The sequence below is a fragment of the Pseudophryne corroboree genome (assembly GCF_028390025.1).
Source record: "Pseudophryne corroboree isolate aPseCor3 chromosome 6 unlocalized genomic scaffold, aPseCor3.hap2 SUPER_6_unloc_1, whole genome shotgun sequence".
Taxonomy (NCBI): domain Eukaryota; kingdom Metazoa; phylum Chordata; class Amphibia; order Anura; family Myobatrachidae; genus Pseudophryne; species Pseudophryne corroboree.
The window spans coordinates 52734-65721 of record NW_026967602.1 but is presented as its reverse complement, the minus strand read 5'-3'; the positions used below and the strand labels follow the sequence as shown (position 1 = coordinate 65721).

At 55.4% G+C, this 12988-nt stretch overlaps 1 protein-coding gene across 1 annotated transcript in view; it reads right to left on the bottom strand.

Moving 5' to 3' along the window:
* The window catches only part of LOC134985602 (phospholipid scramblase 1-like), a 95780-nt gene that overhangs the window by 66111 nt on the left and 16681 nt on the right, over positions 1-12988 (bottom strand). Inside the window, exons 2-3 of the mRNA XM_063950418.1 lie at positions 12760-12806; positions 12000-12250 (exon numbers count right to left, since the gene is read on the bottom strand). Of these exons, the coding sequence (XP_063806488.1) occupies positions 12000-12250; positions 12760-12772 (264 nt within the window). The 5' untranslated portion in view covers positions 12773-12806. The remainder of the gene's footprint in view (positions 1-11999; positions 12251-12759; positions 12807-12988) is intronic.

Genomic DNA, 12988 nt, shown 5'->3' with positions numbered 1-12988 from the left:
TGATGCAAAGAAAAAAAGAGGCGCAATGAGGTAGCTGTGTGAGTAAGATTAGCGACCCTAGTGGCCGACACAAACACCGGGCCCATCTAGGAGTGGCACTGCAGTGTCACGCAGGATGGCCCTTCCAAAAAACCCTCCCCAAACAGCACATGACGCAAAGAAAAAAAGAGGCGCAAAAAAAGACGCTTCTCCTCCGACAATTTTATTTTAGGTTTTGGAGTCCTTTTTTTACTGATATTTGGTGTTTTGGATTTGACATGCTCTGTACTATGACATTGGGCATCGGCCTTGGCAGACGACGTTGCTGGCATTTCATCGTCTCGGCCATGACTAGTGGCAGCAGCTTCAGCACGAGGTGGAAGTGGATCTTGATCTTTCCCTAATTTTGGAACCTCAACATTTTTGTTCTCCATATTTTAATAGGCACAACTAAAAGGCACCTCAGGTAAACAATGGAGATGGATGGATTGGATACTAGTATACAATTATGGACGGGCTGCCGAGTGCCGACACAGAGGTAGCCACAGCCGTGAACTACCGCACTGTACTGTGTCTGCTGCTAATATATAGACTGGTTGATAAAGAGATAGTATACTCGTAACTAGTATGTATGTATAAAGAAAGAAAAAAAAACCACGGTTAGGTGGTATATACAATTATGGACGGGCTGCCGAGTGCCGACACAGAGGTAGCCACAGCCGTGAACTACCGCACTGTACTGTGTCTGCTGCTAATATAGACTGGTTGATAAAGAGATAGTATACTCGTAACTAGTATGTATGTATAAAGAAAGAAAAAAAAACCACGGTTAGGTGGTATATACAATTATGGACGGGCTGCCGAGTGCCGACACAGAGGTAGCCACAGCCGTGAACTACCGCACTGTACTGTGTCTGCTGCTAATATATAGACTGGTTGATAAAGAGATAGTATACTCGTAACTAGTATGTATGTATAAAGAAAGAAAAAAAAACCACGGTTAGGTGGTATATACAATTATGGACGGGCTGCCGAGTGCCGACACAGAGGTAGCCACAGCCGTGAACTACCGCACTGTACTGTGTCTGCTGCTAATATAGACTGGTTGATAAAGAGATAGTATACTACTAATATTATATACTGGTGGTCAGGTCACTGGTCACTAGTCACACTGGCAGTGGCACTCCTGCAGCAAAAGTGTGCACTGTTTAATTTTAATATAATATTATGTACTCCTGGCTCCTGCTATAACCTATAACTGGCACTGCAGTGCTCCCCAGTCTCCCCCACAATTATAAGCTGTGTGAGCTGAGCACAGTCAGATATATATATACATTGATGCAGCACACTGGGCTGAGCAGTGCACACAGATATGGTATGTGACTGAGTCACTGTGTGTATCGCTTTTTTCAGGCAGAGAACGGATATATTAAATAAACTGCACTGTGTGTCTGGTGGTCACTCACTATATAATATATTATGTACTCCTGGCTCCTGCTATAACCTATAACTGGCACTGCAGTAGTGCTCCCCAGTCTCCCCCACAATTATAAGCTGTGTGAGCTGAGCAGTCAGACAGATATATAATATATATAGATGATGCAGCACACTGGCCTGAGCCTGAGCAGTGCACACAGATATGGTATGTGACTGACTGAGTCACTGTGTGTATCGCTTTTTTCAGGCAGAGAACGGATATATTAAATAAACTGCACTGTGTGTCTGGTGGTCACTCACTATATAATATATTATGTACTCCTGGCTCCTGCTATAACCTATAACTGGCACTGCAGTAGTGCTCCCCAGTCTCCCCCACAATTATAAGCTGTGTGAGCTGAGCAGTCAGACAGATATATATAATATTATATATAGATAATAGATGATGCAGCACACTGGCCTGAGCCTGAGCAGTGCACACAGATATGGTATGTGACTGAGTCACTGTGTGCTGTGTATCGCTTTTTTCAGGCAGAGAACGGATTATAAATAAAAGTGGTGGTCACTGGTCACTATCAGCAAAACTCTGCACTGTACACTACTGAGTACTCCTAATGCTCCCCAAAATTAGTAAATCAAGTATCTCTCTAATCTATTCTAATTCTAAACGGAGAGGACGCCAGCCACGTCCTCTCCCTATCAATCTCAATGCACGTGTGAAAATGGCGGCGACGCGCGGCTCCTTATATAGAATCCGAGTCTCGCGATAGAATCCGAGCCTCGCGAGAATCCGACAGCGTCATGATGACGTTCGGGCGCGCTCGGGTTAACCGAGCAAGGCGGGAAGATCCGAGTCGCTCGGACCCGTGAAAAAAAACATGAAGTTCGTGCGGGTTCGGATTCAGAGAAACCGAACCCGCTCATCTCTAGTATATACAGGCATACTGTATTCTGCAATAACAATCCAATATCTCCTCCATTTGTCCTTCTGTGCCACAAGAGCCATCTCTGGCTGTCACCTCTGCCACCTCCGGTCCCTCTCCCCTTCCTGTCCTTCCCATCTCCTCAGTATTCCCAGCGTCCACCGCCGTGCCCTTATCATCTCTCACCCTGGTTACTGTAACCTATACTTCTCCCTGTCCTACCCGTCTTCTCCGTATTCCCAGCATCCACCACTTTCCCCCTCGCCGTGCCCTTATCATCTCTCACCCTGGTTACTGTAACCTATACTCCTCCCTGTCCTACCCGTCTCCTCCGTATTCCCAGCATCCACCACTTTCCCCCTCGCCCGTGCCCTTATCATCTCTCACCCTGGTTACTGTAACCTATACTCCTCCCTGTCCTACCCGTCTCCTCCGTATTCCCAGCATCCACCACTTTCCCCCTCGCCCGTGCCCTTATCATCTCTCACCCTGGTTACTGTAACCTATACTCCTCCCTGTCCTACCCGTCTCCTCCGTATTCCCAGCATCCACCACTTTCCCCCTCGCCGTGCCCTTATCATCTCTCACCCTGGTTACTGTAACCTATACTCCTCCCTGTCCTACCCGTCTCCTCCGTATTCCCAGCATCCACCACTTTCCCCCTCGCCCGTGCCCTTATCATCTCTCACCCTGGTTACTGTAACCTATACTCCTCCCTGTCCTACCCGTCTCCTCAGTATTCCCAGCATCCATCACTTTCCCCCTCGCCCGTGCCCTTATCATCTCTCACCCTGGTTACTGTAACCTATACTCCTCCCTGTCCTACCCGTCTCCTCAGTATTCCCAGCATCCACCACTTTCCCCCTCGCCCGTGCCCTTATCATCTCTCACCCTGGTTACTGTAACCTATACTCCTCCCTGTCCTACCCGTCTCCTCCGTATTCCCAGCATCCACCACTTTCCCCCTCGCCGTGCCCTTATCATCTCTCACCCTGGTTACTGTAACCTATACTCCTCCCTGTCCTTCCCATCTCCTCCGTATTCCCAGCATCCACCACTTTCCCCCTCGCCCGTGCCCTTATCATCTCTCACCCTGGTTACTGTAACCTATACTCCTCCCTGTCCTACCCGTCTCCTCCGTATTCCCAGCATCCACCACTTTCCCCCTCGCCCGTGCCCTTATCATCTCTCACCCTGGTTACTGTAACCTATACTCCTCCCTGTCCTACCCGTCTCCTCAGTATTCCCAGCATCCACCACTTTCCCCCTCGCCGTGCCCTTATCATCTCTCACCATGGTTACTGTAACCTATACTCCTCCCTGTCCTACCCGTCTCCTCCGTATTCCCAGCATCCACCACTTTCCCCCTCGCCGTGCCCTTATCATCTCTCACCCTGGTTACTGTAACCTATACTCCTCCCTGTCCTACCCGTCTCCTCCGTATTCCCAGCATCCACCACTTTCCCCCTCGCCTGTGCCCTTATCATCTCTCACCCTGGTTACTGTAACCTATACTCCTCCCTGTCCTACCCGTCTCCTCAGTATTCCCAGCATCCACCACTTTCCCCCTCGCCTGTGCCCTTATCATCTCTCACCCTGGTTACTGTAACCTATACTCCTCCCTGTCCTACCCGTCTCCTCAGTATTCCCAGCATCCACCACTTTCCCCCTCGCCCGTGCCCTTATCATCTCTCACCCTGGTTACTGTAACCTATACTCCTCCCTGTCCTACCCGTCTCCTCCGTATTCCCAGCATCCACCACATTCCCCCTCGCCCGTGCCCTTATCATCTCTCACCCTGGTTACTGTAACCTATACTCCTCCCTGTCCTACCCGTCTCCTCTGTATTCCCAGCATCCACCACTTTCCCCCTCGCCCGTGCCCTTATCATCTCTCACCCTGGTTACTGTAACCTATACTCCTCCCTGTCCTACCCGTCTCCTCAGTATTCCCAGCATCCACCACTTTCCCCCTCGCCCGTGCCCTTATCATCTCTCACCCTGGTTACTGTAACCTATACTCCTCCCTGTCCTACCCGTCTCCTCCGTATTCCCAGCATCCACCACTTTCCCCCTCGCCCGTGCCCTTATCATCTCTCACCCTGGTTACTGTAACCTATACTCCTCCCTGTCCTACCCGTCTCCTCCGTATTCCCAGCGTCCACCACTTTCCCCCTCGCCCGTGCCCTTATCATCTCTCACCCTGGTTACTGTAACCTATACTCCTCCCTGTCCTACCCGTCTCCTCCGTATTCCCAGCATCCACCACTTTCCCCCTCGCCCGTGCCCTTATCATCTCTCACCCTGGTTACTGTAACCTATACTCCTCCCTGTCCTACCCGTCTCCTCAGTATTCCCAGCATCCACCACTTTCCCCCTCGCCCGTGCCCTTATCATCTCTCACCCTGGTTACTGTAACCTATACTCCTCCCTGTCCTACCCGTCTCCTCCGTATTCCCAGCATCCACCACTTTCCCCCTCGCCCGTGCCCTTATCATCTCTCACCCTGGTTACTGTAACCTATACTCCTCCCTGTCCTACCCGTCTCCTCCGTATTCCCAGCATCCACCACTTTCTCCCTCGCCCGTGCCCTTATCATCTCTCACCCTGGTTACTGTAACCTATACTCCTCCCTGTCCTTCCCATCTCCTCAGTATTCCCAGCATCCACCACTTTCCCCCTCGCCGTGCCCTTATCATCTCTCACCCTGGTTACTGTAACCTATACTCCTCCCTGTCCTACCCGTCTCCTCAGTATTCCCAGCATCCACCACTTTCTCCCTCGCCCGTGCCCTTATCATCTCTCACCCTGGTTACTGTAACCTATACTCCTCCCTGTCCTACCCGTCTCCTCAGTATTCCCAGCATCCACCACTTTCTCCCTCGCCCGTGCCCTTATCATCTCTCACCCTGGTTACTGTAACCTATACTCCTCCCTGTCCTACCCGTCTCCTCCGTATTCCCAGCATCCACCACTTTCCCCCTCGCCTGTGCCCTTATCATCTCTCACCCTGGTTACTGTAACCTATACTCCTCCCTGTCCTACCCGTCTCCTCCGTATTCCCAGCATCCACCACTTTCCCCCTCGCCCATGCCCTTATCATCTCTCACCCTGGTTACTGTAACCTATACTCCTCCCTGTCCTTCCCGTCTCCTCCGTATTCCCAGCATCCACCACTTTCCCCCTCGCCCATGCCCTTATCATCTCTCACCCTGGTTACTGTAACCTATACTCCTCCCTGTCCTACCCGTCTCCTCCGTATTCCCAGCATCCACCACTTTCCCCCCTCGCCCGTGCCCTTATCATCTCTCACCCTGGTTACTGTAACCTATACTCCTCCCTGTCCTACCCGTCTCCTCCGTATTCCCAGCATCCACCACTTTCCCCCTCGCCCGTGCCCTTATCATCTCTCACCCTGGTTACTGTAACCTATACTCCTCCCTGTCCTACCCGTCTCCTCCGTATTCCCAGCATCCACCACTTTCCCCTTCGCCGTGCCCTTATCATCTCTCACCCTGGTTACTGTAACCTATACTCCTCCCTGTCCTACCCGTCTCCTCAGTATTCCCAGCATACATCACTTTCCCCCTCGCCCGTGCCCTTATCATCTCTCACCCTGGTTACTGTAACCTATACTCCTCCCTGTCCTACCCGTCTCCTCCGTATTCCCAGCATCCACCACTTTCCCCTTCGCCGTGCCCTTATCATCTCTCACCCTGGTTACTGTAACCTATACTCCTCCCTGTCCTACCCGTCTCCTCAGTATTCCCAGCATACATCACTTTCCCCCTCGCCCGTGCCCTTATCATCTCTCACCCTGGTTACTGTAACCTATACTCCTCCCTGTCCTACCCGTCTCCTCCGTATTCCCAGCATCCACCACTTTCCCCCTCGCCCGTGCCCTTATCATCTCTCACCCTGGTTACTCCTCCCCGGCCTACCCGTCTTCTCCCTCACCGCCCCGCAGTCTACCCTCTGACTGAGACTCGCGCACACATATACAAGTGTCACATGTCACATGAATAAGCGCCGTCTCGTGAAGCCGTTTTGCTGCGTATCTCTGCGACTAAGGTGCCACTTCAGGCAGGACAGACAATAACGTGTCGCTCGGTACGAGACCTCGTGGCTCACTCACGCCAGGCTTCCCGTGCCGCGTGGCATATTGAGGCTAGATATATGAGGACACGACTGTAGCTGATATAGGCCAGGGGCTACTTTCCGCACTGGGAGAGGGATCTGCAGGGTCCCTCCCTGACAGTAACAGCTAGCGCCCGTGTGGTCAGCACACACAAAATGGCTCCCGGCTGTTGGAGGAGAAGCGATCACTATAGTAATCCCGTCACGTCTATCACCCGCAGGGATGGTCTCCTGGCAGTGCCCGTGTCCCTGTCGTTGTGTCTTAGTACATTCTGGGAATTATTCCTGTATATCTGTAAGCTGTGCTCGTGTGTCTGCAGACCCCTGTACTGTGTACTGCACCTGGCGCTGCTGAACCCTTGTGGCGCCAGATAATAATACCAGCTGTATGGAGGGGTAAAGGTTAAACAACCAGGCCCGTCACTGCCGATATGTGCATGCATGAGCCGTGGCGTAGTATTGTTTATTCGCCACTAAACATATTTAGGCCCAGTAGTACCAAGCAATCAGCTCCTAGCTGTCATTTTACAAACCCAGCCTGTAGCGTGACAGTCAGGAGCTGGTTGGTCGGTACTTTATCACCATGCTGTTTATCACTCTCCGAGGCTTGATAAATCTGGGCCTTAATTCTGAATCCTGGGAGTGTTGGGGTGACGGCCCTGTGACACGCAGCACTCTAGGCACTAGTGAAATACACGAGGGGGCTTTGTAGGACAGAGATGAGACAGACTCCAGTGATTTGCAGCCAGCGCCCATTTCCCAACACAGCGCAATTGTCCTAAAGGTCACCCAAAGCTCCAGGGACTGATAGGAGAAGATGGATGTGCGGAGTTTCCATTACACGGGCCCGGACGCTTCCTGTTACACCGGAAACTCGCACATCAGAATCAGGGTATATATATATATATATATATATATATATTATTAGAGAGAGAGAGGGAGAGTTGTGCACTCACATCCAGCAATATGTTTTATCTATACCTCACACAGCCGTCCCACCCGCGGTCTGCACTGTGCTGTAGTGGCGGGGTAGGTTTGGAGGCCCCCTGTCACCCGCGGTCTGCACTGTCCTGTAGTGGCGGGGTAGGTTGGGAGGCCCCCTGTCACCCGCGGTCTGCACTGTCCTGTACTGGCGGGGTAGGTTTGGAGGCCCCCTGTCACCCGCGGTCTGCACTGTGCTGTAGTGGCGGGGTAGGTTGGGAGGCCCCCTGTCACCCGCGGTCTGCACTGTCCTGTACTGGCGGGGTAGGTTGGGAGGCCCCCTGTCACCCGCGGTCTGCACTGTCCTGTAGTGGCGGGGTAGGTTTGGAGGCCCCCTGTCACCCGCGGTCTGCACTGTGCTGTAGTGGTGGGGTAGGTTGGGAGGCCCCCTTGTCACCCGCGGTCTGCACTGTCTTGTACTGGCGTGGTAGGTTGGGAGGCCCCCTGTCACCCGCGGTCTGCACTGTCCTGTACTGGCGGGGTTGGTTGGGAGCCCCCTGTCACCCGCGGTCTGCACTGTGCTGTAGTGGTGGGGTAGGTTGGGAGGCCCCCTGTCACCCGCGGTCTGCACTGTCCTGTACTGGCGGGGTAGGTTGTGAGCCCCCTGTCACCCGCGGTCTGCACTGTCCTGTACTGGTGGGGTAGGTTCGGAGGCCCCCTGTCACCCGCGGTCTGCACTGTCCTGTACTGGTGGGGTAGGTTGGGAGGCCCCCTGTCACCCGCGGTCTGCACTGCACTGTACTGGCGGGGTAGGTTTGGGGGCCCCCTGTCACCCGCAGGCTGCACTGTCCTGTAGTGGTGGGGTAGGTTGGGAGGCCCCCTGTCACCCGCAGGCTGCACTGTCCTGTAGTGGTGGGGTAGGTTGGGAGGCCCCCTGTCACCCACAGTCTGCACTGTGCTGTAGTTGCGGGGTAGGTTTGGGGGCCCCCTGTCACCCGCGGTCTGCACTGTCCTGTAGTGGCGGGGTAGGTTTGGGGGCCCCCTGTCACCCGCAGGCTGCACTGTGCTATAGTGGTGGGGTAGATTGGGAGGCCCCCTGTCACCCGCAGGCTGCACTGTCCTGTAGTGGTGGGGTAGGTTGGGAGGCCCCCTGTCACCCGCAGGCTGCACTGTCCTGTAGTGGCGGGGTAGGTTGGGAGGCCCCCTGTCACCCGCGGTCTGCACTGTCCTGTAGTGGTGGGGTAGGTTGGTAGGCCCCCTGTCACCCGCGGTCTGCACTGTCCTGTAGTGGTGGGGTAGGTTGGGAGGCCCCCTGTCACCCGCGGTCTGCACTGCGCTGTAGTGGTGGGGTAGGTTGGAAGGCCCCCTGTCACCCGCAGGCTGCACTGTCCTGTAGTGGTGGGGTAGGTTGGGGGCCCCCTGTCACCCGCGGTCTGCACTGTCCTGTAGTGGTGGGGTAGGTTGGGGGCCCCCTGTCACCCGCGGTCTGCACTGCACTGTAGTGGTGGGGTAGGTTGGGAGGCCCCCTGTCACCCACAGTCTGCACTGTGCTGTAGTGGTGGGGTAGGTTGGGAGGCCCCCTGTCACCCACAGTCTGCACTGTCCTGTACTGGCGGGGTAGGTTTGGGGGCCCCCTGTCACCCGCAGGCTGCACTGTCCTGTAGTGGTGGGGTAGGTTTGGGGGCCCCTTGTCACCCGCGGTCTGCACTGCGCTGTAGTGGCGGGGTAGGTTTGGGGGCCCTCTGTAACCCGCAGGCTGCACTGTGCTGTAGTGGTGGGGTAGGTTGGGAGGCCCCCTGTCACCCGCGGTCTGCACTGTCCTGTAGTGGTGGGGTAGGTTGGGAGGCCCCTGTCACCCACAGTCTGCACTGTCCTGTAGTGGTGGGGTAGGTTGGGAGGCCCCCTGTCACCCGCGGTCTGCACTGTCCTGTAGTGGTGGGGTAGGTTGGGAGGCCCCCTGTCACCCGCGGTCTGCACTGCGCTGTACTGGCGGGGTAGGTTGGGAGGGCCCCTGTCACCCGCAGGCTGCACTGTGCTGTAGTGGTGGGGTAGGTTGGGAGGCCCCCTGTCACCCGCGGTCTGCACTGTCCTGTACTGGCGTGGTAGGTTGGGAGGCCCCCTGTCACCCACAGTCTGCACTGTCCTGTACTGGCGGGGTAGGTTTGGGGGCCCCTTGTCACCCGCAGGCTGCACTGTCCTGTAGTGGTGGGGTAGGTTGGGAGGCCCCCTGTCACCCACAGTCTGCACTGTGCTGTAGTGGTGGGGTAGGTTGGGAGGCCCCCTGTCACCCGCGGTCTGCACTGTCCTGTACTGGCGTGGTAGGTTGGGAGGCCCCCTGTCACCCACAGTCTGCACTGTCCTGTACTGGCGGGGTAGGTTTGGGGGCCCCTTGTCACCCGCAGGCTGCACTGTCCTGTAGTGGTGGGGTAGGTTGGGAGGCCCCCTGTCACCCACAGTCTGCACTGTGCTGTAGTGGCGGGGTAGGTTTGGGGGCCCCCTGTCACCCGCAGGCTGCACTGTGCTGTAGTGGCGGGGTAGGTTGGGAGGCCCCCTGTCACCCACAGTCTGCACTGTGCTGTAGTGGTGGGGTAGGTTGGGAGGCCCCCTGTCACCCACAGTCTGCACTGTCCTGTACTGGCGGGGTAGGTTTGGGGGCCCCCTGTCACCCGCAGGCTGCACTGTCCTGTAGTGGTGGGGTAGGTTTGGGGGCCCCTTGTCACCCGCGGTCTGCACTGCGCTGTAGTGGCGGGGTAGGTTTGGGGGCCCTCTGTAACCCGCAGGCTGCACTGTGCTGTAGTGGTGGGGTAGGTTGGGAGGCCCCCTGTCACCCGCGGTCTGCACTGTCCTGTAGTGGTGGGGTAGGTTGGGAGGCCCCTGTCACCCACAGTCTGCACTGTCCTGTAGTGGTGGGGTAGGTTGGGAGGCCCCCTGTCACCCGCGGTCTGCACTGTCCTGTAGTGGTGGGGTAGGTTGGGAGGCCCCCTGTCACCCGCGGTCTGCACTGCGCTGTACTGGCGGGGTAGGTTGGGAGGCCCCCTGTCACCCGCAGGCTGCACTGTGCTGTAGTGGTGGGGTAGGTTGGGAGGCCCCCTGTCACCCGCGGTCTGCACTGTCCTGTACTGGCGTGGTAGGTTGGGAGGCCCCCTGTCACCCACAGTCTGCACTGTCCTGTACTGGCGGGGTAGGTTTGGGGGCCCCTTGTCACCCGCAGGCTGCACTGTCCTGTAGTGGTGGGGTAGGTTGGGAGGCCCCCTGTCACCCACAGTCTGCACTGTGCTGTAGTGGCGGGGTAGGTTTGGGGGCCCCCTGTCACCCGCAGGCTGCACTGTGCTGTAGTGGCGGGGTAGGTTTGGGGGCCCCTTGTCACCCGCGGTCTGCTCTGTCCTGTACTGGCGGGGTAGGTTGGGAGGTATGTATAGGGTAGGGTGCCAGAGATGAATGTATGAGGTGAGCAGCAGGTAAGTGATCTGCAGTGATCACTGGGCTGCGTATGTCTGACGTTCTGTATTACATACATGGCACTGTGCTTGCAGCAGACTACAGCGTGTTACATGCATATTATTCACACTCAAACCAAACATTTGGAAACCCCCCCCCCTCCAGAAATCCTGCATTTGCCCCTTTTACGCTCCTAACCAACTGCTTCACCAGATCAGCCACCTGCTCTCCGACTTGTGACGTCTCAGGAGTAGACGTACAGGGGGCCTATTTATCATGGATCGCATCTAGAATGTAATACGGGCGTGATTGTACCACCTGGGATCACGCTGCAATATGCGATCCCATCCGGCGGATTTATCACCCGGCACAGGCAGGGGCTCTGAACGGGGCTCGTCCCTGCGATGCGCTGAGTGCGGTGTCCGGGCCTCTGCACATGTGCGGTCACGTGTCCAATATGCACCGGGGTCAATCTGGCGGAGGGATCCGGGGGGACTCTGCCAGATCTACATCCACCAAAGTATAAACCGCAGGCTACAAGGGGTTACCACAGTCCAAAGATGGCGGTAGCTGCCGGGAACAATACATCTGCAATACATGCAAGACCCGGAGCCTTAAGAAAGGCTCAAATGCACCCTGAGCGTCTCTGCCCGCCGAGCGCGCAACGTTACACCCATGAAGTAATGGGCGTAACGTTATTTCATACATCAATGCTTATATCACGTATACTTTATATGGCACAGTGCACGGAATAACCCTGTAACTTATGTTTCCTTCTTACATCCTTCATCGAATAATAATATATCTACCTGGGCACCAACCAATCAGCTCCTGTCATTTTGTAAACACAACCTGTAACATGACAGGTAGGAGCTGATTGGCTGGTTTATCTCTCTCCCTCCAAGGCTTAGTAAATACACCCCACAGCCTCTAAGCTGCTATTTAGTTAATTTCCCCCCGTAAGGCTCATTTATAATTCTGCCGCTTCCCATTTAGAGATGAAGCGAATCCTCGCGGGCGTTGTCCGTATGAGCGCACAGTGAGGGCGCACACTCCGTAATATAAAACAAACTTTTACCGCCCCCCCTTCCCAATCTGATTCGCCGTCTGCGGTGTTTTCCTGTCACATGCCCCTGAGAGTACAGAGAGGTAAGTAGGCACATACCTGGCTGAGGTACTCCAGTGCACTAGGGGTGGTGCCGCTGCTGACTGGCATATACGGTGCGCCCCCCGGTGGCGGCTCTGGCTGTGGGTGTAACGCCGGCTGTAAATGGTGGTGAGGGGGGACGCTGCAGCCGGGTCCGGGGTAGTCATGGAAACCTGGAGATGGGGGCGCAGGTGGAGCAGACGGACCGGCGGGATATGGCGGGGAAGGGTACGGTGGGCTTTGGTATCCGGCAGCAGGTGAGGGGTAACCTGGGGGAAGAGAAGAAGAGAGAACACGACCTGACTGTCCTGGGAGATTATTCTATATACAATATATAATATACATAGCGCCGGCATATGCCGCTGCGCTGTACAATTGTCATCTGGGTTTCTGCAGATTGTACAGACGTAGCCATGGTCATCTTACTGCGATGCGCCATGCCGCAACACGGCGACTATTCACAGCCGGCGATCGCTCCATTAATTCCATCGCCAGGACGTCGTAAACCAGTATCAATGATTAACCCTTGCAGCGCTGTGTATATAAGATTCACCTGGAACCGTACGTCTGAGATTGGTCGCGGCCCTCGCGGCGCTGAGAGAGTTAATATAATGTTATGAAGCGTCGCTGTATACTCTCACATCTGCAGCATTCCAGGTGCGCTGCTAATATTCATTACCGATGGAGTCATACACCCAGCGCTCCATCACCGCTGCCCATTGCGCCGCAGCCCCCCCCCCCCCAGGGACATACAGTACATGACGCGGTTCACTGTTACCTGGAGCTGCCATGTTCAGTGCGTTTCTGTCTGACACATCCGCTGCCCTGTAACACACAAGAGGAGAACGTTAGGGGGCATTACGGATGGGGGGGGGGGCAGAGAGGTGACTGGGGGGTGGATCTGCGAGAAATCCGCTGGAAGGCGCCACACATTCTACATCTACCATTCAGCAAATGATCTGTGAATCGCAGTCATTATATAATAACATTACATATAAAACTACACC